General features: G+C 44.4%; 1 protein-coding gene across 3 annotated transcripts in view; it reads left to right on the top strand.

The window, feature by feature from the left end:
• Nucleotides 1–26,567, top strand: part of PRPF40B (pre-mRNA processing factor 40 homolog B) — a 379,532-nt gene that overhangs the window by 201,095 nt on the left and 151,870 nt on the right. For all 3 annotated transcript variants that reach the window (XR_003941483.1, XM_030196851.1, XM_030196849.1), the window contains exon 19: nucleotides 21,902–22,035. Coding sequence is in view for 2 of the 3 variants with exons in the window: in XM_030196851.1 (XP_030052711.1) it covers nucleotides 21,902–22,035 (134 nt within the window). In the remaining variant the exon portion in view is untranslated. The remainder of the gene's footprint in view (nucleotides 1–21,901; nucleotides 22,036–26,567) is intronic.

The following is a 26,567-nucleotide window of genomic DNA, read 5'->3' as shown; positions in this document are numbered from 1 at the left end:
GCGGGCCATGAGAGTCACATGAACTGTGGAGGCCATGTGGCCCAGCAATCTCAACATCTGCCGAGCTGTGATCTGCTGGGACGCCCGCACCCGGGAGACGAGGGACAACAAGTTGTTGGCTCTCGTCTCTGGGAGATAGGCGCGAGCCGTCCGAGAATCCAGCAGGGCTCCTATGAATTCGAGTCTCTGTACTGGGAGAAGATGGGACTTTGGATAATTTATCACAAACCCCAGTAGCTCCAGAAGGCGAATAGTCATCTGCATGGACTGCAGGGCTCCTGCCTCGGATGTGTTCTTCACCAGCCAATCGTCGAGATATGGGAACACGTGCACTCCCAGCCTGCGAAGTGCCGCTGCTACCACAGCTAGGCACTTTGTGAACACCCTGGGCGCAGAGGCGAGCCCAAAGGGTAGCACACAGTACTGGAAGTGGCGGGTGCCCAACTGAAATCGCAGATACTGTCTGTGAGCTGGCAGTATCGGGATGTGTGTATAGGCATCCTTCAAGTCCAGAGAGCATAGCCAATCGTTTTGCTGAATCATGGGGAGAAGGGTGCCCAGGGAAAGCATCCTGAACTTTTCTTTTACGAGATATTTGTTCAGGGCCCTTAGGTCTAGGATGGGACGCATCCCCCCTGTTTTCTTTTCCACAAGGAAGTACCTGGAATAGAATCCCAGCCCTTCTTGCCCGGATGACACGGGCTCGACCGCATTGGCGCTGAGAAGGGCGGAGAGTTCCTCTGCAAGTACCCTCTTGTGCTGGAAGCTGTAAGACTGAGCTCCCGGTGGACAATTTGGAGGGTTTGATGCCAAATTGAGGGTGTATCCTTGCCGGACTATTTGCAGAACCCACTGATCGGAGGTTATGAGAGGCCACCTTTGGTGAAAAGCTTTCAACCTCCCTCCGACTGGCAGGTCGCCCGGCACGGACACTTGGATGTCGGCTATGCTCTGCTGGAGCCAGTCAAAAGCTCGCCCCTTGCTTTTGCTGGGGAGCCGCGGGGCCTTGCTGAGTCGCACGCTGCTGACGAGAGCGAGCGCGCTGGGGCTTAGCCTGGGCCGCAGGCTGTCGGGAAGGAGGATTGTACCTACGCTTGCCAGAAGAGTAGGGAACAGTCTTCCTTCCCCCGAAAAATCGTCTACCTGTAGAGGTAGAAGCTGAAGGCTGCCGGCGGGCGAATTTGTCGAATGCGGTGTCCCGCTGGTGGAGAGACTCTACCACCTGTTCGACTTTTTCGCCAAAAATGTTGTCCGCACGGCAAGGCGAGTCCGCAATCCGCTGCTGGATTCTATTCTCCAGGTCGGCGGCGCGCAGCCATGAGAGCCTGCGCATCACCACACCTTGAGCAGCGGCCCTGGACGCAACATCAAAAGTGTCATAAACTCCTCTGGCCAGGAATTTTCTGCACGCCTTCAGCTGCCTGACCACCTCCTGAAAAGGCTTGGCTTGCTCAGGGGGAAGAGCATCAACCAAGCCCGCCAACTGCCGCACATTGTTCCGCATGTGTATGCTCGTATAGAGCTGGTAAGACTGGATCTTGGACACGAGCATAGAGGAATGGTAGGCCTTCCTCCCAAAGGAGTCTAAGGTTCTAGCGTCCTTGCCCGGGGGCGCCGAAGCATGTTCCCTAGAACTCTTAGCCTTCTTTAGGGCCAAATCCACAACTCCAGAGTCGTGAGGCAACTGAGTGCGCATCAGCTCTGGGTCCCCATGGATCCGGTACTGGGACTCGATCTTCTTGGGAATGTGGGGATTACTTAATGGCTTGGTCCAGTTCGCAAGCAATGTCTTTTTCAGGACATGGTGCAAGGGAACAGTGGACGCTTCCTTAGGTGGAGAAGGATAGTCCAGGAGCTCAAACATTTCAGCCCTGGGCTCGTCCTCCACAACCACCGGGAAGGGGATGGCCGTAGACATCTCCCGGACAAAGGAAGCAAAAGACAGACTCTCGGGAGGAGAAAGCTGTCTTTCAGGAGAGGGAGTGGGATCAGAAGGAAGACCCTCAGACTCCTCGTCAGAGAAATATCGAGGATCTTCCTCTTCCTCCCACGAGGCCTCACCCTCGGTGTCAGACACAAGTTCACGAACCTGTGTCTGCAACCTCGCCCTGCTCGACTCAGTGGAGCCACGTCCACGATGGGGGCGTCGAGAGGTAGACTCCCTCGCCCGCATCGGCGAAGCTCCCTCCGCCGACGTAGTCGGGGAGCCTTCCTGGAGGTGGCCGCGGTCGGTACCGCACGCGGTACCGACGTCGGGGACCTCAACCTGGGCGATGGGCCAGCTGGCGCCACGCTCGACGGTACCGGAGGCGCAAGCACCGCCGGTACCGGAGGGGTAGGGCGCAACAGCTCTCCCAGAATCTCTGGGAGAACGGCCCGGAGGCTCTCGTTTAGAGCGGCTGTAGAGAAAGGCTGTGAGGTCGATGCAGGCGTCGACGTCAGTACCTGTTCCGGGCGTGGAGGCTGTACCGGGCTGTCCAGAGCGGAGCGCATCGACACCTCCTGAACAGAGGGTGAGCGGTCCTCTCGGTGCCGATGCCTGCTGGGTGCCGAATCCCTCGGCGACCCAGAGCTCTCGGTGCCGACATGGGGAGGAGACCGGTGTCGATGCTTCTTCGATTTCTTCCGAAGCATGTCACCGGAGCTCCCCGGCACCGACGAGGAGGACGTCGAATCCATCCGTCGCTTCCTCGGGGCCGAGACTGAAGAAGGTCGATCTCGGGGGGGCTGTACCGCAGGAGCCCTCAGGGTAGGAGGAGACCCACCCGAGGGCTCACCGCCACCAGCAGGGGAATGGACAGCCCTCACCTGCACTCCACCCGATGCACCACCGTCCGACGACATCAGCAGACGAGGTCCTGGTACCACCGACGTCGATGCAGCTATTCGATGTCTCGGCGCCGATGCAGAGGCCCGATGCCTCGATGCACTCGATGCAGGGGCGGCCGAGGAAGATGGTCTGGACGCTGACGACGTCGATGCACTCGAAGATCCCGGTGCCGATGCCGACGAAGAGCCCGAGAACAACACGTTCCACTGGGCTAGTCTCGCTACCTGAGTCCGCCTTTGAAGAAGGGAACACAGACTACAGTTCTGAGGGCGGTGCTCGGCCCCCAGACACTGAAGACACGACGAGTGTCGATCAGTGAGCGAGATAACCCGGGCGCACTGGGTGCACTTCTTGAAGCCGCTGGAAGGCTTCGATGTCATGGGCGGAAAAATCACGCCGGCGAAATCAAAAGCCGAAATGGCGAAAATTGAAGCACTAAAAATTTAGAGGGAGAAAAAATCTCGACCGAGGCCGAAAAGAGGCCTACCCCGACGACGAAAGAAAACTTACCGGGGCAAAAAGCTGGAAGTACGGGGAGGATTGACACGAAACCCGGTCGGAGGGTTTCCGGAGCACTTCCCGACTAACAAAGCTTTCCCGAAGGAAAAAAACACGCTCAAACAGAATTTGGACGCGCGAGGTCGACTTTCCGGGGCTCGACACGGCGAAAACACGACCGTACCGAGTGCGGACAAAAGAAGACTGGCCGGCTCGAGCCGGTTTCGGGCGGGAAGACGGCCGCGCATGCGCGGTGCGCGCGGGCGCGCGAGGGCTAGCAAAGGACTTTGCTAGTGAAGATTCCGATTGGAGGGGCTGCCGTGGACGTCACCCATCAGTGAGAACAAGCAGCCTGCTTGTCCTCGGAGAATGTACATTATCCATAGCAAAAAGAAAAGTGCTCACAGAGAAGTATTTCTTAAGTTGTATTACAGCTTTCAGTCATTTTTTAAAATGTTATTGTGTAACACCCCTCCTCCTCCCCCAAGACCCCCCCCCCCAAAAAAAGGAGGGGAGAGGGAAGAAGAGAGGAAGAAAGACCCCCTCATCCTCCAAATAGGCAAAGAACAACCCTGACAGGGTCCTCAGAGTACTTTAATAAGCGCAGTACTTCAGAAACGGTTTCCAGATAGCTCCCCATTTAACCTGGGTATGGCTACGTATTGCCCAAATCTTTTCCATTTCACAAATATACCAAAGTTTATGGAGCCACTTGATCAAAGAAGGGACCAGAGGACTCTTCCATTGTGTAGCCATAGTCACTCTGGCCACTGACATAGCATGTCGGACAAATAAAGCCTGAGATATAGTAGGTCCTGGGGGTTTCATAGGAAACAAAAAATATTTAGGAGACCATGGAATAGACTTAGCCAGCCATCTCTGGATTCGAGAATGAATTGCTTTCCAGTAAGCCCGGGCCTTAACACAGGTCCACCAGATATGGCCCATGGTTACTACTCTGACCACATCCCCTCCAACAGAGATGAGTAATAGTAGGAAACATATGATGTAAATGAACAGGGGTAAGATACCACCTGTACAATGCCTTAACAGCATTTTCCTTAAAGGGAACAGAGACACCTTAAGTATGTTGTTTTCTAAAAGATTCCAGTCATCTTCCCCAATTACAATCCCAAGCTCACAATGCCAGTGAAGATGATGCCCCAAATGAGGTTGTACACATTTGCGCTGATATTTGTATAAACAAGAAATAAGGCCTCTCGTTCCCCTGGAGCCCTCAGGTCTTCAAGAAAAGAGTCCTCCCAAACTACCTGTGCTTGAATCGCGGCAGAAGAAAGAAAGTGCAGCAGTTGGGTATAAGCATAAACCTCTTGGGGAGGAATAGAGTAGTCTTGAACCAGGGTAGCCAAAGGAACCAGAGTATCATCATCAAATAATTGACCCCAGGTCATAAGGCCAAGTTAGATCCAGCGGACAAATGGTCCCAGGACAAGGCCCGATGGGAAAAGAGGGTTATATGCTATAGGAGTCAATTTAGACAAAACAAGGTCAGGCTTGGAAAACAAGATGTCCCAATAATAAAAGGTGGTATGGATGGAAGGGCAAATATTACCTTGTAACCTCCAATATTTACGTGGAAGCCACATAAGGAGATGAAGTGGTCAGGAGCCAATCCTTGTTCTAGATAGATCCAAAGCTTATGAGGTTTTGCCTGGAACCATTCAAGAGCAGCATGAGCCTGTGCTGCCTTGTAGTACCAAAAACCATTTGGGACTCCTAAGCCACCCTTCTTCTGGTCACGATATAGAAAGGAATGAGGCAAACGAGGGCGCTTATTACACCAAATTAATCGAATCGGTCGGTCTTGCAGGCCCGAGAGAAATTTGCGAGACGGAGAAGGAGGACCTGAAAAAGGTACATCAAACGAGGCAGAATGTTCATTTTCAATGTAGCGATCCTTCCAAACCAAGAGAGTTCAGAATCCCCCCAAAGTTCCAGATCCCTATATAGTTCCCGTAGAAGGGGAGGATAGTTTGCGGAGAACAGGTCCAACACCCATGGAGTTAGTGTAACTCCCAGGTACCTAATTTCACCAGACACCCACCTAAACGGGAAAGAATGCTGAAGTGATCTCAAAACCGGTGCAGGAAGATGAATTGCCATAGCCTCAGACTTGTTCATATTAAGCTTAGAACCAGAGACCGAAGAATAATCAGCGAGTAGCTTAACAAGATTAGGTAAAGAAATCAACGGTTCAGTCAGCGACAAGAGAACATCATTAGCAAACCGTGCCAATTTGTATTCACAATCACCCACACACACACCGGTGACATTGGGATCAGAACGCACAGCAACCATCAAGGGTTCCATAACTAATGCAAATAGCATAGATAATGGACAGTCTGGGTACCCCTGCATAAAGAGAACATGTGTGAGTTACCTCCATTAATGCGAACAAACACCTGGAGAAAAGTGTAGAAAACCTGTATCTACGTCAGAAAGCCAGAACCAAGGCCAAATCTATCTAGAACCCGATCCATAAATGGCCAATGAACTCTATCAAATGCCTTCTCGGCATCTAGGCCAAGAAGGCAAACCAGGATACTATCTTTGCTATATGAAGTAAGTTAATCATTTGACGAATTATCCATGGCCTGTCTTAGAGGAACAAAACTCACCTGATCAGGATGAATTAAGTCAGGTAATACTACCACCAACCGATTTGCCAAAGTTTTAACTAGTATCTTAACATCAGAATTAAGCACTGAAATAGGGCAATATGATGTACAGTCTGTCTTATCCTTTCCTGGTTTTGGAATGACTGCAATCCAAGCTTCCATCGTGGAAGGGAGAAGACTCTCACCAGAACACACACCGTTGAGAATTTCAGGTAATAGTGGAGCCAACTCGCCTGCAAAAGATTTATAGAATTCATTAGGTAAGCCGTCCAGGCCCAGAGACTTTCCTGATGGAAGTTCTTTAATAACCTTACGAAGTTTCTCCACACTAATAGGACTCTCTAGGGCAACACGTTGCTCTGTTAGGGCAGAAAGTGGGTGAGCCAACAGATAATCCTCAGTAGCCTCGGGGCGAATGGTGGAATCCAAAGTGTAAAGGGATTGATAAAAAGCCTGGCGTTGTCGAATTAATGAGGATTGAGTCAGAAAGTGGCCTTTGCCATCTCTCACCTTAAGAATGGAATGATCCACTTGTTGCTTCAATTTAAGGACCAGGGAGCACCCCGGTTTATTATTATATACATATTTAGTCTGCTGTTGCTGACCTTAAGAAATTGTATGCGCGTAGCCTGAATGTCACAGAGAGTGGAGACAGAAAGAGAAGATTTATGGAGCTCTTCTAATTGACTTAGATGAGAGAGACATTTAGCCACTGTTGCCAGACATATATGAGCCTGTGTACTGGCTTTTTGCAAAAAATATTTCCGGGATACCGCCTTAAGGGCATTCCATACCACTCCTAGAGAAGGACCTGAATTCAAATTATTGTCTAAATACTCTCAAAGAAGGGTTCTATAGCCCAAAAGGGTCTCTTCGTTCCTCAGTAAGCTAGTGCTCAGTGTCCATCTTTTATCCTTATCTTCATCTCGTAGGGAGGGGAGACGAATCCACACAGGTGCATGGTCTGAGACTCACCCCTCAAATGCGCCAATGTAACATCAACTAAGATATAATCAATCCGAGAGTAAATCTCATATGAATTGGAGTAAAGGTTGCATTAGAATTTCCCCCCATTATTATTTTACTATGTGGACGTGATGAGAATGCCTTGCTAAGCTTGCTAAATAAAACCCTCTTGATCCTCTTAAGGGCATAAATAGATGCTAATGTGAGAGCATGATTATCTAGTAACAATTTCAAAAGCAAAAATCTACCCTCGGGATCCTGCTGGACCCCACCCACTTGGATCTGTAAGGAAGAATGAAGCAAGATAGCAACCCCACGCTTCTTAGATGCATCAGCTGCAGAAGCACAAAAACCTGGGGATACTGGGGATGTGACAGGAATCTTGTAGGAAAACAACCTGGGACTTCAAATGCAGAAGTTCCTTGAAAAGCTTTTGGTGTTTTTGTGGTGAATTCAAGCCTTTAACTGATTAGGTATTTTTATTATAGTCTGGTGTTTCTTTAAAATCTTACTAACTGTATTGTTAGTTTTGTCATCTTTTATAAGTCTTGGTGCCATTTTGAATCATTCACTTGAGTGTGTTTTTCGATGGACTTTTCCTCTTAAGAAGCTACTGGCAAAATGAAGGGCCCTTGTCAGGAGGTTGGATTACTTAAGTTTTTGAGTGGGGCATGTTCATTTGTATCAAATTATCAATGTTGGGAGACTGAAAATGTTTTTATACTTTGTATCCATTGTATTGGAGACTACTAGATTGTGAGAAATGCATGATCTTTATAAAGTTATTTTTGAATAATTGTTTGAAATTGAATGGGTTGTGACATATGCTTTCGTCTTTGGAGTTTTTTTTTTTTGGCCCTTACCTTGAATGGGTGGGGGTCTTTTTCTTTCACTTTATTTATACTTTAAAGTACTACTACTACTACTACTACTTATCATTAAAGTACAAGGCAAAACTAAACAAATATGAAAAACAAACACATTACTATCAATCTAACCCACATCAAGGGAATACCAGGCGATACTATTGAAATTAAAAAAAACCAATGTACATGTTTGGTAAAGGCATAATAAAAATAATTAGAATTGTTTGTCCTCACGTCTTTTTCTCCATAATTGTTTATATATAGAAAAACATTTTTATATATAAAAAAAAAAATTTTAAATCACTGTTTTAAAAATAATTTTTGGTTGGTCAGAAGTATGGTTCAATGATTGTGTTTGATCCTGTGATGCTTGTATTCATATGCAATTGAAAGAACGGGCTTTGAGGATCCTGCTCTCTATTCTTTTCATTGGTCTTACTTGGATTTTGTTGATTGGTGTTTGATTCTTTTATTTTTATTTTTTTTAGATTTGCGTGCCCACACATACCTCATTCTGTTCATAACAGAATTTTTTATTTTGTGATTATTTTGTTGTTCCCCTTATTTGGAATGGATGATCTTTTTTAAAGTAAGGTCTTAAAAAATGGTTATTTCATAAGACATTTGGTAATTGGATTTCTACTTAGTATGTATTACTATGGGAAGAAATTGAATATAGGGTTCTTTTTTTAAGTGAACACTATTAGATTGGCTAGTCAGTTAATATTTTTTATATGTGTTTTATGTTTTTATTGAAACTATTGTTAGTCTTAATGTAATGTTTAAATCATTTTTATTAAGTTTCGAAAAACCTTAAAGCGCACAATTTCCAAATAAGCTCAGAGAATGTTTATTTTTATTAATTATGTATGTTTTCTTTTAACCTGCTCAGAACTAGGGACGGTGTGAGATATAAATATATTAAATAAATGAATGAATGATTTCAGTTACCCCAATATTGACAGGATGAATGTCATGCTAGGGAGGTAAAGTTTATAAATGAAATAAATGACTGCTTCATCATCATCCCTCTAGACCAGTACAGACGCATGGATATATATTTTCTTCTTATAGCAGGTGGAGACTAAGAATGACTAACTTGTGACATCATTCTATATAATATCCTTTGTAGCCTTCTTTCAGCCAGTAATTCTTGGTCTCAAGCAGTTGATAAGTGAGCTACCCTGGGCAGTCAGATTGAGTCAGGTAGGCCAAAAATACCCTACATTTGTGGGGAATTGGTGTTAAAAAAAAAAAAAAAAAGACTGGCTAGATTCTGCTGTGAATAATTCTAGGATTGGAGCTTCTCCTTTCCCCTTCTGTTTCCTGTCTTCAGGTAGGGGGTCTTTGGCTGCTTGTGCCTCTGTTCTTCTCAGTTCTGGGAGGGGGCCTTGAGTACCCATCCCAGGGATCCTTTTGAGAGACTTAAGCCGCCTTTCACAAAATAAAGAAAGAAAGAAAATAGTTTTCAGCAGCTGCCTGTAGTAGGGCATGTCTCAGCCGGAGGTTGTGGAGTTAAGATGGTGTGATACGGTCCATGTGCTGCTTGGACTGCGCATACACGGCAGTTATCTGGACAGGGCCTCATGAGAGCTCAGCTGTGTCCGCTAAACATGGCTGACATTGCAATCAATGCAGCAGCCACCATTCTGGAGCCTCAGGGGTGTGTGCTTTCTGCAGAGATAAGGCAGGGCCAGCTGAATCGGCTCTCATGGTGTACGGAAGATTATGGTTGCACAACATGGAGGACCTGCTGAACATGGCTCAATTCTGCAGTGGAAGCCTGATTAGTCTGATGATACGATCTTGACAGGAAATGCTGCCATTTTTCCTTCTGACTATGCATGAGTGGCTGAGGTACAGGATGGCTCCACTGAGTTCTAATCTAATCTAGGATTTGTACACTGTACTAATCCCAGTTTCAGGTTCAAGGCAGTTTACAAAATGAAAACCTCATAATGAGGGATTACATAAAACATCTTGAAAATTACATAAAACGTCTTCAAAGTTTCAACTTCTTATGCAGTTGCATATAGTTCATCACAGACTGGTTACGCAAAGGAAGAGCAGTCCAATTTGAAATTGGCCAAAAAGGAAACATGGCATCAAATTCATGCTTAAACCGTACATCTCTAAATTTTAATAACAACTTATTGCGCACCCGAGAAGAAGCAAAAAAGGAGTCTGAGAAAAATTGAACCAACAGCTCTAAAGTACTACCATACAATACATGAATAATCATACAAACAGTTTTAAAAACAATTCACGCCAGGTGCGTAGCCAGACTTCAGCAGGAGGGGGGGTCCAGAGGCCAAGGTGAGGGGGCACATTTTAGCCCCCACCCGGCGCCGCCAACCCCCCCCCCATGCAGCTGCCGCCGTTACCACCACCAACAACTTTGAACCCCCACCGCCGACCTCTCAACCCCCCCTCCCGCCGCCAACCCTCCCCCGCCGTTACCTACCTTTGCTGGCGGGGGACCCCAATCCCCGCCAGCCGAGGTCCTCTTCTTCCGGCGCAAGGCTTCGTTCTGTTTCTGAGTCTGACGTCCTGCATGAAGCCTTGCAGATAAGCCAGCAACGCGGCCGCTGGCTGATCTGCAAGGCTTCGTTTTGTTTCTGTGAGTCTGACGTGCAGGACATCAGACTCAGAAACAGAACGAAGCCTTGCGCCAGAAGAAGAGGACCTCGGCTGGCGGGGGTTGGGGTCCCCTGCCAGCAAAGGTAGCCCACGGCGACGGCAGCGGGTTGGTGATGGGAGGGGGGGGGTCGAGAGGGTCCAGATGCTGTAAAAACTGGCCCATCAAATTAAGTAGACCTGTACTTTTTCAAGTGTGGGGACTTAGTTCCAATGTATAACACATGTTTTTGGCCCAGCACGTGCCAAAAACATGCGCCTACACTACTGCAGGCCACATTTTGCCGCAGCTTAGTAAAAGGACCCCTGAATGCACTGCTGTATTTTGAATCAATTGTAATTTATATAAAAGTTTAGCATTCAGTCCCACATAAAGAGAATTACAATAGTCAAATTGAGACAGCACCAGTATTTGGATCAGCAATGCAAAATGTGGTTCAGAAAATAGGACCAAATCATACGCAATTGCTGTATACAATAAAAGGTTTGTTTCCACAGGTTATTAACCTGAGATTCAAATGTAAATGAGGAATCCAAGATCACTCCTAAAACTCTGGATTCCCTATCCACCTTTAAGGTTTTACCATTTGTCAATAACATCGTGGTAGGAATAGACAATGGAGACACTTTGGTTTTATTTGGATTCAACTGAAGCAGAATCTGCAAAGCCCAATGCTGAATTTTATCCATACAGCTAGCGACTCCGATAAAAGTGTCATCCAAGGTAGAGCTTATTGGTATTAGCATCAAAATGTCATCTGCATTGGAAAAGAAACTCTCCACTACAAAGAGGGATAGATCCAAGAGAACTCATAAAGAAATTAAACAGCATGAGTGACATCGGGTAACCCTGATGCACCCCACAATTAGAACACCAACTATTTGACAGAGCCCCAAACACAGTAAGATAGATTACATAAGAATTCCCTGAACCAATTCAAAACAAGAGCTACCAAACCAATTTCACTCAGTTTCCTTAGTAACATACAATGATAAACAGAGTCAAAAGCAACAGAAATATACTGCAGAAGAAGTATCTGTTTACCTTTACATAAGAAACTTCGAACTTCAGTCATCAAAGTCAACAGAAGAGACTCAGTGCTATGTTGTATTCTAAAACTAAATTGTGATGGATGAAGACACATATGTAAATCTACATAATGAGAATAACTGTTTACTGATAAAGGTCTCCAGTAATTTGGTAAAAAGAAAAACACCTGCAATAGGTCTAAAACTGGAAGTGAGAGACAGATCCAAATCCTGTTATTTAGGTATGGAGGTGAGTGCTATATGGCCCATCTCTAGAGGAAGTCTTCCTGCAGCTAAAAGGTTATTTAAAAAAAAAAAAAGCTTCAAACCATAAATTATATTAGATGTAGCCTTAGTTAAAATATAACAAGGACAAATGTCCAGTATACAACGGTAGCTAGTAAGCTTAGGCAGTAAAGAACAGATATCCTCCTCAGCAGTGGAATTAAATACACTCCATACTTGATTAATAGAAATACCCAACTATTGTAGTCCTCCATCTGTTGTCTTAAAGATAGTTGGATTTGATCTTTTATACGTTCCTCCCGGATCAATTCAATTTAATTATAAAAGAAGAAATCTGCAAGCTCCTGTGCTGATTGATGGTTGTGAATTAATAACGAAACAGAAGCTGGAGGAGGTGATACCAAGTTCCCAACAAGAATCTACAAAGTTAACACCAATAATTTTTGCATAAAAATTTTTCTTAGTTTCAGCTACATTAAATTTATAAGATTTCAGTGTCTCCCTCCATTTATGTTTAATAGAACTAACTTGATTTTTACACTATTTCCTCTCCAGTTGCTTGCATTTTTGCCTCATCTCCTTCAATGATTCAGTAAACCAAGGGGCAGACCAAGAAGATCCCACTTTCCGTACTTTCAGAGGAGTAATTAAATCCAAGGTATTCTCTGCCTCATGATCCCAACTTTGTTTCAGTATAATTGGGTCTGCCTGAACTGTATTAAAATGTTTAGAAACTGAGAGCCAAAATAAATTAGTTGTTCTTGGTGGATCAGGAGACAGGCCCTGGGGCTTCAGGGGAGAGCTGGGGCTAAATGAATCAGGTGGTTTTCCCCCAGTATTTGTGCTTTAATGCACCATGCTTTTTGCTTGAAGAGAGCCTCAGACGTAACGTTGTCTTCAGGAGAGCCTCAGACATAGTGGGATGGAGCAGGAGATACTCTCTCACACAGGCCCATTCCATCAAAAAAGCTTAAGCCCACCAGTGTGGAAGAGTTGGAGGATGTGGCCTCCGAAGAATTAGTGGGGGATGTTGGAGTATGTTTTGAATCCAAAGTGGTCCCTTTCAGGGGAATTTCTGGAAGAAGGCGGTTCCCCCAGGGGAGGGCACGTCTGTATCTTCCACTGGGGCAAGATGCCTTCTCTGATATCAGATCCTTTCAGTCCTTAAAATTTCAGATCAACTAGTGGACAGCTCCAAGGGGAGGGCTTTCTGTTGGAAGGGATCTGAAAGGTAATGAAGGCCTTTCCCATGCACAGAGTGATCAAGGAAATGATTACCACAGAGGTCTACACCCCAGATATGAGGTTCAGAGTTGGACACTCCATGACTAGATTATACCCTGTCCCACTGGAGGAGAAGGAGGAGTGTACTTGCCTAGTCTCTACTATCATTAAGATGGCAATTCCAATGGAAGGAGTAGTGGTCTTCAAGGATCCTCAGGATTGCCAGATAGAGGGCCTGCTGAAAACAAGCCTTTGAGGGGGCCTGCATTAGCAATGGTGTTTGAGGGCTATGTAGCCCAAGTGTGCTTCCAGTGAATGAGAGCCCAAATGGAAGATTGCTGGTTTAGTGGAGAAAATGTCCTTTCTGATTCACCTGGAGAGGAGAGTAGTCTATTTGATGGATTCATTATATGACCTTATTTATTTATTTCTTTATTGGTTCTTATATCCCACATTATCCAAGAACAATTTCAGTTCAATGTGGCTTACATAAATTACAAAAGTTGAATTACAAGTGAGATTTGAAGATTACAAAGTGAGTTTTAGGACAATAACTCAAGCAATTTTGTTGCTGTATCTTGACTATTTAACTCTTTGTATTGCTCTATTAATATACAACCATGAAAATGGCTTCAATTATTGTTAAATACATCAGTGAGGTTAATATTTAATTTAGGAAAATTTCATGTAGCCACTCCTCTTTTGAACAAGTTGCAGTGGCTCAAACTTTATTCAAGGATTTCGAAATTGCTTGTTTAGTATTTAAAAGTTTTCATGGACAGAATCAGTAGGAGGGATCCTCCAATTTACAATAACAGAAATCAATTTTGAAGTAGGACAAAATTGTCATTGGATGTTCCTTCAGTAAAGGGAATGGTCTCTAAGGTATGTTGAGAATGATCATTTGAATTTCAAGCAGCCAGGATTTGAATTAATTATGATGAAATTTTAGTATTTTTATTTTTCACAGTCTAATAAATTACTTATATAAATTCCTTGTGATTAGAAGTCTCTTGTTATGTACTCCACTTTGCACCATTAGGTTTAAAGACTGATTATAAATGCCCGAATAGAATAGAATAGTATTTATAATTAGTACAGTGTTATAATGGTCAGTGGAAATACTGAAATTAATTAGTATCTTGAGATAAAATCTTTATGAACAGGAAAGGTTTTAGGGATTTGCAGAAGGACAGGCAGCTATCATTATATCTTATTTGATTTTGGCTGACGGGATGACCCTTTTGGTGGAGGCTAGTTATTTGTTATGGCTTAGAAACTGGTCTGTGGATGTTTTGTTGGAGGTCTGCCTTAATCAGCTTCCTTTGAAGGGAAAGCTCTTGTTTGGTAAGGGGCTTGTGAAATTTGTAAAGAGTGTGGGAGAAGCAGTTGGTCAGGGAGTGAGCACCCAGGGCTGCTTTGGAGAAGCTAGGCCTGCCCAAGTGAGTTATACACAGAGGTTCTGTTTTCTTCCTCAGGGTCAGTCCTCTCAAAGTGGTTGAAGAGGTAACTGGGATTTGGGCCCAGGGAGTTTAGGAGCCTATCAGGCATCACAGTGAGGTGGTGAGTTTGAATAACCTCAGACCAATGGATATGTGAAGTTGTGTGCAACAGTTGCACTTTAGAGTTTGCATGTCTTCTCCCCAGTGCATTTTTAGAATCTTCTTGTCAGTCTCAGAAGAAGATGATAGCGGTCATGTCCACTCTGGAAAGGTTATTGAAGCTAGAAGTGGTGGTGCCTGTCTCAAGACAAAAGGGGCACAAGTGTAGGTGCTCGGTTGCTCAGCTATTTGGGGAGGCTAAAGTGGGTGGGGCAGGGGCCTGTCCTTAATTGTTTGACAACATGCAGAAAGAAAGGTCAGAAAAAATAATTGCTGGTAATATCTTTCATTAAATTTAGATATTAGATATGTATCAAATAGGGCTGTCCATTTAATGTGTTAATAATGCGATTAACGCGTTAAATGAATAACTCGTGTTAAACATTTTTAACGAGTTAATGCTGTCATCCCTCCCTCACTAGCCAGCACCTCTTCTTACCTCTCCTAGCACGGCACTCTAGTGGCCCCCTTCTCCTCTGTGGCTCCTTCTCCCTGCTCCTCACTGCTGCAGTGAAAACAGTGCTGCTTCTCACCCTGCCCGCAGTGTCTCTCTGTAATAGGAAGTTCCGCCTCAGATCTGCCTATTACAGAGAGACGCTTCGAACTGGGTGAGAAGCAGCACTGTTTTCAGTGCAGCCTGTAGTGGTGAGGAGGAGGAAGAAGGAGCCACAGAGGAGATGGGGCCACTGGAGTACCATGCTGGGAGAGGTAAGAAGAGGATCCAAAGACAGAATGCGACCACAGTGGGGGTGACGGCACGGAAGGAAGAAGAAGCAGAAAAAAGACAGAGAGAAATATGCGGATCATGGCAGGGGCAGGGGACATGGGAGAAAGAGGAAGCAGAAAAAAGAAAATAAGACAGAGAAAGATGCAGACCATGGCAGGGACAGGGCATGGGAGGCACAGAAGAAAAGAAGACAGAGAAAGATGCGGACGAGGCGGGGTGAGAGGCATGAGAGAAAGAGAAAGCAGAAAAAAAGAAAAGAGAGAAACATGTGAATGGGGGGGGGGAACTTGTGAATGAGGAAAGAGAGAGATGTGGGGGGGCATGGAAGGATGCTGGAAATAAGAGAGGGGAGCAAAGAGAAGGGAAACAATGGTGATCATGAAAGGAGGAGAGGAAGGAGATGGTGCCAATGGAGGGGAGGGGAGGGTAAGGGAAGGGATGACATGGTGCCCATGCAGAGAAGGGGAGGGTAAGAGAGGGGATGAGATGGTGCTCATGGAGGGGAGGGTAAGAGAGGGGGATGAGATGGTGCTCATGGAGGGGGAGGGGAGGAAGGGAGATGGTGCCCATTTGTATCATCAGGGACAAAAACAAACAAAATTTAATTCCAGTTCACCTGGGGACAGGGAAATACGTGGAGAGGCATTTTCGAAAGGTCATCCAAGTATGAATGAAGACGCCCTCACAAAGTCGGCCAAAATCAGGTAGGTATTTTGAAAAATAATATGGACGTCCTTAGACATTCCATTATCGCAGTTCAAAACGCCCAAATCAGGGACGTCCAAAGTATATTAAAAAGGACGCCCTTAGACATTCCATTATCGCAGTTGAAAACGCCCAAATCAGGGATGCCCAAAGTATAGTAAAAATGCCCCCAGAACCGCAAAAGGATCTAAAACTGTGCTGTTGGTACTTATATCAAAAATTAGTAAGGGTCAAAAAGTTGTCTTGCTGCAGTTTGCTATATCTGTGACATCTGATACAATTAAGCATTCATTACTGTTGTTTATATTGTGAATTGGGTTTGATAAAGTACTTCAATGGTTTACACAATTTTTGGGTAAAAGGTCATATTGCACGAGAGGGAGAAATGGTTTCTCAACATCTTGGAACCCTGGTTGTGGTGTACCACAAGGTTCCTCTTTATCTCCATTTTGTTTAATATTTAGCTTAGTTTGCTGGATTCTCTTTTTTTTCTGAGATGGGAATGATAGTCTCTTCTTACACAGATGACATCTTTTTGTTTTGTCCTGTATTACCTAAATTTGAAGATACCTTGGAATCTATTAGTCTCCATATATTACTTTATAGACCAGTGGACATCAAAATGTTTTTTGAAATTAAATAAGCAGAAGACAATGGTATTATGGTTTGGTAATTTTTAAAATATTCCATATAGAGAATTTAGGCTGGCTTCAGAAGAAAGTCTGAAAATTGAGGATCATTCAAAGGTTCTGGGTATTATATTACACTCAAATTTGAGTTTTAACAAACAAATTATTACATTGAGTAAGAACATTTTTTAAAGATTGAGGTAGCTTTGAGCTATTAGATCATTTGAGCCACAAAACTTTAGAGTTTTGGTGTAAGCAATCCTTTCGCCGCAATTAAATTATTGTAATGGATTATGTCAAAATATTTAATTTAAATTTTGAAAGCGGCTACAATTGCTACAAAATACGGTCACTAGGTTGATTTTTTTGTAAAAGGAAATTTGAGAGTGTTACGCCGCTTCTGAGAGATTTACATTTTCTGCCAGTTCAGAAGTGCATTGAGTTTTAAATAGCCTGTTTGTTTTTTAAGTTACTTTTTGGTCAAAATTCGGAGAATCTTACAGGACTGATTTCGATTCCTTCTTTGGAATATTCTTTTGCGTTCCAAGGGGCATGAGTCTGGAATGAAATACCTTGGGAGATTTAAAAAAAAAAAAAAAAGCTATTTCCTTGTCATCAATACCAGACCAGTCCAGACCAATGGATTACGTCCATCCACCAGCGGAAGAAGATAGAGAAAATAGTTCCAAGTACTTTGCCTTTTAAGGGTATCATGCAGCCTGGAATCCTCAGTATTTTCTCTGTCTCGTAGTGGGTGGTGACTGGATGTACAGTTTCTCTTGAAGATAGTTGGCTAGCTCCTGCCCTAGCTCTGCTGGAGACGGTTAGATTACAGGAGGACCTTGCGAGACTGGGAGAATGGGCGTGCAAGTGGCAGATGAAGTTCAATGTTGACAAGTGCAAAGTGATGCATGTGGGGTAAGAGGAACCCGAATTATAGCTACGTCTTGCAAGGTTCCGCGTTAGGAGTTACGGATCAAGAAAGGGATCTGGGTGTCGTCGTCGATGATACGCTGAAACCTTCTGCTCAGTGTGCTGCTGCGGCTAGGAAAGCGAATAGAATGTTGGGTGTTATTAGGGAAGGGGTATGGAGTCCAGGTGTGCGGATGTTATAATGCCGTTGTATCGCTCCATGGTGCGACCGCACCTGGAGTATTGTGTTCAGTACTGGTCTCCGTATCTCAAAAAGATATAGTAGAATTGGAAAAGGTACAGCGAAGGGCGACGAAAGATGATAGTGGGGATGGGACGACTTTCCTATGAAGAGAGGCTGAGAAGGCTAGGGCTTTTCAGCTTGGAGAAGAGACGGCTGAGGGGAGATATGATAAAAGTGTATAAAATAATGAGTGGAATGGATCGGGTGGATGTGAAGCGACTGTTCACGCTATCCAAAATACTAGGACTAGAGGGCATGAATTGAAGCTACAGTGTGGTAAATTTAAAACGAATCGGAGAAAATTTTTCTTCACCCCAACGTGTAATTAGACTCTGGAATTCGTTGCCGGAGAACGTGGTACGGGCGGTTAGCTTGACGGAGTTTAAAAAGGGGTTAGATAGATTCCTAAAGGACAAGTCCATAGACCGCTATTAAATGGACTTGGAAAAATTCCGCATTTTTAGGTATAACTTGTCTGGAATGTTTTTACGTTTGGGGAGCGTGCCAGGTGCCCTTGACCTGGATTGGCCACTGTCGGTGACAGGATGCTGGGCTAGATGGACCTTTGGTCTTTCCCAGTATGGCACTACTTATGTACTTATGTAAGCAAGGGGTGTGCTAGTAACCCGGTCTAGGGTTCCTTTTAGATGATTCGTAGTATTCCTGGGTCCCTCATCTCCAGCTAGGGGATACTTAATGCTACTGTGTCCCTCCCCTCCCCACTCTCGCCTGAGACCCTTGAGGCTCGGCAGACTTACTTGTGGCAAGATGCAAGACTATTTTGGCATCTTCTGGGCAGTAAGTCTCTTTCTTTGGCTGGCACTGTCTTTGTGACACGCTGTTTTCAGCTCTGTTGAAGTAAGCTGTTGCTTTTATTCCTTCTGTTTAAAAACAAAAACCAAAAACTACAAAGTGCGGAGTGATTTCTGTGGCTCTTCTCCGGCACCCTGAATTTTTTGGGATGTTTTGCTGGTTTCAGGAAGTTGGTCAGGAATGTGAGCCTTTGATTTTTATTTTTGGCGAGCTTTTCTGTGTCAGTGGCAGGTCTACGCTTTGCAGTATGCGCGTCCACTGTGTTCCCTGCTTGTTGGTGCCTTTCTGACGGCTTTTGTTTTCAGTCTGTGATGTTCTTTATCTCAGTGAGGTGTTTCGTTTTCCCGTGCCCTTCCTAGGCTAGCCGCAGGATCTTTTTTTCTTTTGGCGTGCTCTGCTTCCTATGGGGCTGCTTATGGTGCTGATGTTGCTGGTTCTGGAGTCTCGTGATGTGCTGCTATTGGCTGCTAGACACCGTTTTGGTCTCCAACTTGACATCTTTCCTTTTTTTTTGCCTTCCCTGAGCTGTGCTGCCTTGTCAGCTACATCCTTCTAGCGAGGAGTCCTTGTACAGCGGCAATTATATTTGTTATTTTGTGCCTCTGCCATCTCTGGGGGCATCGGCTGAGTTTCCTGAGCTGTTTAAAAAAAAAAAAAAAAAAAGAAAGAAAGAAGGGGTGACCTTCTTTGCAGGATTGTGTCCTATCTCGGCCTTCAGTACCCTTGCTGGCTGCATGTTAGCCGTTACTGACGCGATAACAATCTGTGGGCTTCCTTTACCTTGTAGCTCATTCTGGTTGTTGTACCAGCTGAGGCTCATTTGCCTAGCTGTTTTTTGGACTGTTTCTCTCCTGCTTAATGCTTCACGGGTTTTCGGGTCTGTGCTCTGCATTCTCCAGTATTCTTTGTGCGGGGCATGGAGTCTGCCCTGCCTTAGAGCAGAGGTAATTGTTTGTCCCTGTTTGTTCATGCAGAACTTTCTCTGGACTACTTAGTACACCCCTTCCTTACCCCAGGCCGGGTTTCTGGCTTCTTATAATTCTGCAGGCTAGACTTCAGTCACTCTGCCCTTTTTCTTTCTGAGTGTGCTGCAACTATAGCAGTCTTCCTTTGTTTTCTCTGTGGGGATTTGCTATTCTTTTCTGCGGTCGGGCTATGCTACGGCTCTTGCTGTGGAGCATGTTTCTTGTTTGGTTGCTGTGCCTTTTACAACTCCGGTGAGTTGGCCTTGCTGTGTCTTACAATGTCAAGGTTGGCTCCTGCTCTGAGGGGTGAGCCTTGCTCCGTCTCTGACCATTGGTCCTGGTTCCACCTCCGGTTGCCAGGCCTTTCCCTGCCTCTGGGTGCAGAGCTTTGCTTCGCCTTGGGTGGTTGTGTTTTTTTTTTTTTTCTTTGCTGCTTGTACTGGGTTGGGATGGTACATCTGGGATGCACCTTCACTGCCTGTGGCGGGTGCGCATGTCTCCGGCTCTGTTTGTGGGCCTGATTCCATCTTTGGAGATTGAGCCTGGCCACCCCTCTCCTCTGCAGGCTGAGCTTCTTTCCTACGAGCTGTGCACGGTTCTATTGCTGAGGTTTTACCTCTAGGGTTGGGAAGTTGTTTATTTCCTAAAGATAACCTTGTTCCCTTCACTCTGGTCTTAGAGCATGGACTTCATTTTCCTTAAGCCATTCTTCCATCTCGGGCTGTGGGGCCGGACTTGACTGATACAACCTACTGGGGCTTGGACTCTGGCCCTGGCCATCGAGTTTTCCTTTCTTCTCGTTACTCTGTCACGGAGGAGGGATTCGCCTCTTGATTCCCATGAGCGTTTGGATGCTGTACGCCACTGCATTCTGGTCCAGTTAACTTTCTTTGGGGACATTTTGCTCGTTTGGGTCTTCCTACGCCCTTGATGGTAGGGCATAGCTCTCTTAGTCCACCGTTTTAGGTATGGACTATTTTTTGGTTTCTGTTCTTGCGGGTATTTCCTGTTCCTTTTAGGGGCCTCAAGAAGTCTTGGTTTGCGGAAGTTCCATTTTAGGAGGTCGCTTGACCTTTCATGGCTGTTGTCCTATTGTCCTTTCGGAGCATTGTTTTTTATTCCTGGTCTGCCCTATTGCTGTGACTGCTTTGCTACATCCTATTGGTCTGGTATTGATGACAAGGAAGGGAAAATTATGTTCTTACCTTGATAAGTTTCTTTCCTTTAGTCATACCAGACCAGTCCAGACGTCCTCCCTTTCTGTTTTCTTTTAGGTTCCTTCTTTGTTGCTGCTTCTGGGACTTGGTTCACCCCTTCTCTGTCTGATTTGTTTTGGTCAGCATTTCCTTTTGCTCTGCTTTCCACTTGTCTATGCCAGCTCTTTACTGCTTTTCCTTGTGTTTCATAGGTGAGCCACTCCTCGTGCTTCATGGGGCATCTGCATGATGAACAGGAAGTCTACATGCTGTCTCACCTTGTTCCTTGATGGATTGAATGCAGCCTTGGGTTGCCAAGAGCCCTGGGAGGTCTACTCCCTGCATGTTCATAGATGGGATCTGTTTTTCTGTTTTCTTTCTTTGTAGCAGTTGAGAGCACCATTGTTTGGCTATTCCCTTAAAGGGCAAAGTACTTGGAACTATTTTCTCTGTTTCCTTTCGCTGGTGGATGAACATAACCAATTGGTCTGGACTGGTCTGGTATGACTAAAGAAAAGAAAATTATCAAGGTAAGAACATAATTTTCCCCTACATATTATTATTTTAGGAAAGGTTTGAAGACACTTTTGATTTAGATCTTAAATGAAACGTAGCTAACTAATGAAGTCTGTTTGCTAATTGTTGCAGACTTTTAGTAATGTTCTATATTAATTATATATTCCTCTGATGTTGAGTGTCTCTGAATGTGAACTGTGGCGAACCCTTTGGAGGATGCAAGCGGTATACAAAACTCTTATAGTAATTCGATTCCAATGCAGAACATTTACAGAGGAGAAATAAAATGAACAGAACTTTAAACTGCCCCCTCCCCCCCCCCCCCAAAAAAAAAATATATATATATCCCTCCTGTCTTCTCCTGGGGCTGTGAATGCAGCTGTAATCAACCTGGGGAGTAAAAGGCCTGATGCAGGGATCAAACCAGAGATCTTCCACAAGGTAGCACGCAAGTTTGCAGCCTGAACTACTGGGTCAGCCCAAAAGGGCTTATTTTTAATTTGCATGGTCTCCTTAGAGGAAACTAGGATTTATTTTATTTAAAGCCACTAAAGGTGCTGGGAGCCTATACTCCAAATTAGGGAGCATTTTATCTTTCAAGAGTAAGGTTTTATAAAAGGTACTACAATACTTGTGTGTTTCTATGACTCTGTTGCAGATATGGATAAGGAAGATGCCCTTATCTGCTTTGAGGAACATATCCGTGTCCTTGAGAAGGAGGAAGAGGAGGAGAAAGAAAAAACAAGAGTACGAGAAAAACGTCAAGAGCGCAAAAATAGAGAGTCGTTCCAGGTAAGCTCTTTAGGAGAGGTAGCACTAGAGAAGCTGTAGCTCCAAACATAATAATCATAGCCATTTCAACCTTTTGGCGAAAAGTGATGGTGAATATGGTTGATAACTGTTCTTCGTTATGACTGATGTCTTCTGTTCAGCTACGTTGCCTTCCCAAGTCTCAGCTATTAAACCTAACTTTACTTAGTCTGCTGAGTTTGTATTACTCTGTTTGCCTGTGGGGATTAGTTGTGCCATGTGTATCTTCTTTACCTATTGTTGGGAATTAGTAGCTGTTTATTTATTTATTTATTACATTTATAACCCGCGCTCTCCCACACAATGCAGGCTCAATGCGACTTACATAGTAATTTCAAATACAAAGTCATATAATAGAAATTTCAAAACATTATAAGATGAGCTTGATAGTGTATGATAAGTTCCACCTCTATCCACCACTGGGGATTGGTTCTGTGACATGTGCCACCTCTGTCCATCCCTGGTGTTCAACTGTGCTCTCCAGCTTTGGTGGTAAGCTTTGCACGCAACAGATCTGTCTAACCGCTAGCAACACTGATCTGATTCTCAGGGACATACTATGGTCTTTGCAGGTAGAATCCAGTAGAGGGAAGCACATACTGCATGATAGCCAGGTAGAAATCAATCCCCCATCCTTCAAAAAGCAAACTACATCATTCCTGCTCATATATGCCTAGCTGCAATTTTCTTTAGTCTGTGAGCCAGGTTTAGTTTTGGGCAAAAGTAAAACAATAAAAAAAATACAAAATATCACCAGCAAGTCAGTTTGCTTGCATCAGTTTGCAGTGGCACATATTTTGCTCAATATCTTCTAGCTTTAGGAAATCAATAGAAATAAAACATGGAAAAGAAAATAAGATGATACCTTTTTTATTGGACATAACTTAATACATTTCTTGATTAGCTTTCGAATGTTGCCCTTCTTCGTCAGATCGGAAATGAGCAAATGTTGGTAGATGACAGTATATATAAGTGAAACATCAAAGCATTCCAGTGACAGTCTAACAGGATGGGGGGTGGATAGGTGAGAGACAGGAAGAGTCGGATGGATGAGGGGACAGGGAGATATGCATGGAGACAGGAGGGTGACAAAGCAGTACAATTTTATGGTATATAATGGGCTAGAAAACCCAGATCTTTGTTAAGTTCTGTGGGTGTCAAAATATTTAATCATTCTGACTTCAAAGGTCTTACGTTCCTGTATTGTTTTAAAGTTTCCTTTAAGGATTTTTACCATGAAATCACTGGTACAGTGTTCTGGTTTTGTAAAGTACTGCCCCACAGGCGTGACATCTTTATTGGTACTAGTATTTTTCATATGGTGTCTATGTAAATTAAATCTCTTCTTTAGCATCTGACTTGTTTCTCCAATGTAGCAGCCTTCGTTGCATTTTTTTACACTGAATGATATATACCACATTGGAAGATGAGCACTTGAAAGATTCCTTAATGTTGAATATTTTTCCTTTGTGAATGACCGTGGGGTCCTGTGAAATGTTTTGGCATAGTTTGCAGCTGGATATATTGCAAGGATGAGTGCCATTCTTTTCTTTTTGAGTCTGTGTTGGGAGCTTGCTTCTAATTAGCTTGTGTTTTAAGTTGGGTGGCTGTCGGAAGGCCAGCACTGGTGGGGATGGGAATATCTCTTTCAGTAATTCATCCTCCTGGAGTAGAGGCTGCAGATCTTTTATGATTTTTCTTAATTTTTCCAGCTCTGGATTGTATGTCACTATAAGGGGGATTCTGTCTGTAGCTTATTTTTCTTTGTACTGTAGCAGATTTTCCCTGGGTGTTTTGAGGAAGGAGGCAGTATTCTTGGAGATTATTTTGGGGTTGTAGCCTTTCTGTTTGAAGGATGCAGTCAGGATTTCAAGGTGTCTGTCTCTGCCCCCTGGGTCAGAGCAGATACGGTGGTATCTTGTGGCTTGGCTGTAAATAAGAAGGGCAACCTTCGAAAGCTAATCAAGAAATGTCCAATAAAAAAGGTATCATCTTATTTTCTTTTCCATGTTTTATTTCTATTGATTACCTTTAAAAGTGGACTAACACGGCTACCACACCTCTCTAGCTTTAGGAAAAAAAATCCTTGGAGAAAACTTCTAACCACAAAGTGCTGTGAATCTTTTGCCCAATACTAAAATTCAGTCATTTTGGGGAAAAGTCTTGCTGTACTTTTTTGCAGAGCTCTTCACTGGTATGATTTTCTGTCAGGAGGCAATGCCAAATTCTTTAATCTTCAGATATGTTCTGTTCCTAGCAAGAAGGTGGCTTGATATTCACTTTCTCCAAGGATAAGCAGTCTAATGTCATCCAGCAGCAACGGTGTGGATAGAATTCCTCGAAAGCTGTGGAAGATACTAGAAAGCTTTTTATAGGATTTTCCACTGCTTCCACGCAGGGAGCCCCCCTGTCCTTTTCTGTCTGCAGATGATTCAAATACTTTTTTCCTCTGAGAAAAAGTTTGTTTTCTAGCAGTTGCACGTCCTTATTTGCCCCTTTCTCCACATGGCCATTTTTTAGATAGCTTTCTTCAAAATATTCGTTTTTTCACCATCAGTGGATCAGTTTGACATTTTTTATTGTCTTGATGATATCTTTTATAGGAGCCTTGGTTAGCTTGTTAGCTTCTCTGATATTCATACTGCCATCACAAGATGTCAATCTCAGATCATCACATTGATTGCATGTGTTACTTAGTCTTAGAACATGATGCTTCTGACTGTGGCATCTTCTCAAGGATGTTGTCTAGGGCCATCAGATTTGAACACACAACAGCTGTCATGGCCTCGAGGGCCTTTGCAAACTGTCACAGACTCAGGGAAACATGAGCTTTTTGGCCACTGCCGATGAACGGCAGCAGCAGGTGAACCTTCCAACCAGGACTGGACTAAACAGGCAGGATTGGAACAGACTAGAAATGCAAAAGCACGCAGGCAGGAACAGAGCAGAAATGCAATAAGAACACAGACGGAAACAAACCAGAAGTGCAATAAGCACACAGGCAATACTAAGAAACAACACTTGGCTAGGCAGGAACGGGGTACACAGGAACTGAGCTTGGCTAGGCAGGAACAAAGTACATAGGAGCAGTGCTTGACTAGGCAGGAACAGAGGACAGGAGCAGAGCCAAGTAAAGCTTAGAAAAAAGGCACTCAAATGGGCTGCAAGGCGGAACTGGAACCAGTTCACACCAGAACTCTCTCATACGGGCTGGAAGGCCGAACTAGAACCCAAGCACAAAGGTGGAAGGCAAAAAAGAAGGCACATACACACAGGCAGAGGCAAACACAAGAAGGCTGAACACACAAGCAGCAAAGCTGCACTGGAGCCCCCAGAAACACAAGGACTAAAGGTAAGCCCAGGCATAAAAACAAGGACCTAGGCAAAATTCAAGGCAGAACAAAGCGGAACACGAGGCAAGGCAGACTAGGCAGAACACAAGGCAAGGCAGAAGAGCTAAACCAGCACACCAGCAAACAAGCAAGGGAGACGACAGAAGAAGTGCCAACCAGGCACACAGGCAACAAGCAAAAATGAAGGCAGAAGTGCCAACCCTAGCACACAGGCAAACAGGCAAAACCCAAGACAGAAGTGCTAACCCTAACACACAGGCAAACAAATAAGTAGCAAGGCAGAAATGCCACCCAGGTACACTAGCAAACAAAAAAAACAAGGCAAAAGTACCCACACAACAAGGAAACAAGGGATACAAATGCAATAAATAATAATAATAATAAATAAAGCACACATTCGAACCTGGAGACCTTTGGCAATCCAAAGGACCTGAATAAATGTCCTCACTTTCCTTATGAGGGCCTTCACTGATAATGTCATGACTATAGGAAAGAGGCTTGAAACACACTGGACACCAGAAAGGCTTGAAGCACACAGAATACCAAAGTGAGACTTGAAACACAGAAGTAGTAGCAGAGGCAACAATGCAAGGAAAGTCTGGAGCCACCTCTGAGGCTGACCACTGGAAGACAAGGTGAGTCTGAAAGGGAGATCATGATCACAGTCATGACAGCAGCAAATCTAAACAGTCCATTCAGCCATTGTCACATGTACTGGATATCAATGTGGAAGCTCAAGTTCTCCGAGGACAAGCAGGCTGATATTCTCACGTGTGGATGACGTCACGTCGGCCCCCGGAGGATTTTCAGCAAAAATCTCCAGAAGTCTCTTCTGGAGCGTTCCACCGCGCGTGGTAATCGCACTGCGCATGCGTGTACGTAATTTCCCGCCCGTCGCGCAGTTCCACTCAGTTTCTTCTTTTCCGTGTCTGAGGAGACACAGAGTTTTTTTGCGCTTCGCGTTTCCTCGGCTTCCCGGAAACGAAGTTTCTTCTTTTTTCTTGGCTTTTCGGCTAAGATCGAGTATAATTTGTTGTTCTAAAAAAAAAAAAAAGTTCGTTTATTTTCTAGTTTCTTATTCCTTGTTGGTAAGTTTCCTTCAGTTTTTCGTGCGACCGCTTTTAGGCCACTCGGTCGGTTTTTTTCCTCCTTTTTCTTGTG

The sequence above is a fragment of the Microcaecilia unicolor genome, chromosome 3, assembly GCF_901765095.1.
Source record: "Microcaecilia unicolor chromosome 3, aMicUni1.1, whole genome shotgun sequence".
Lineage (NCBI taxonomy): Eukaryota > Metazoa > Chordata > Amphibia > Gymnophiona > Siphonopidae > Microcaecilia > Microcaecilia unicolor.
This window is presented reverse-complemented; position numbering and strand designations above follow the sequence as displayed.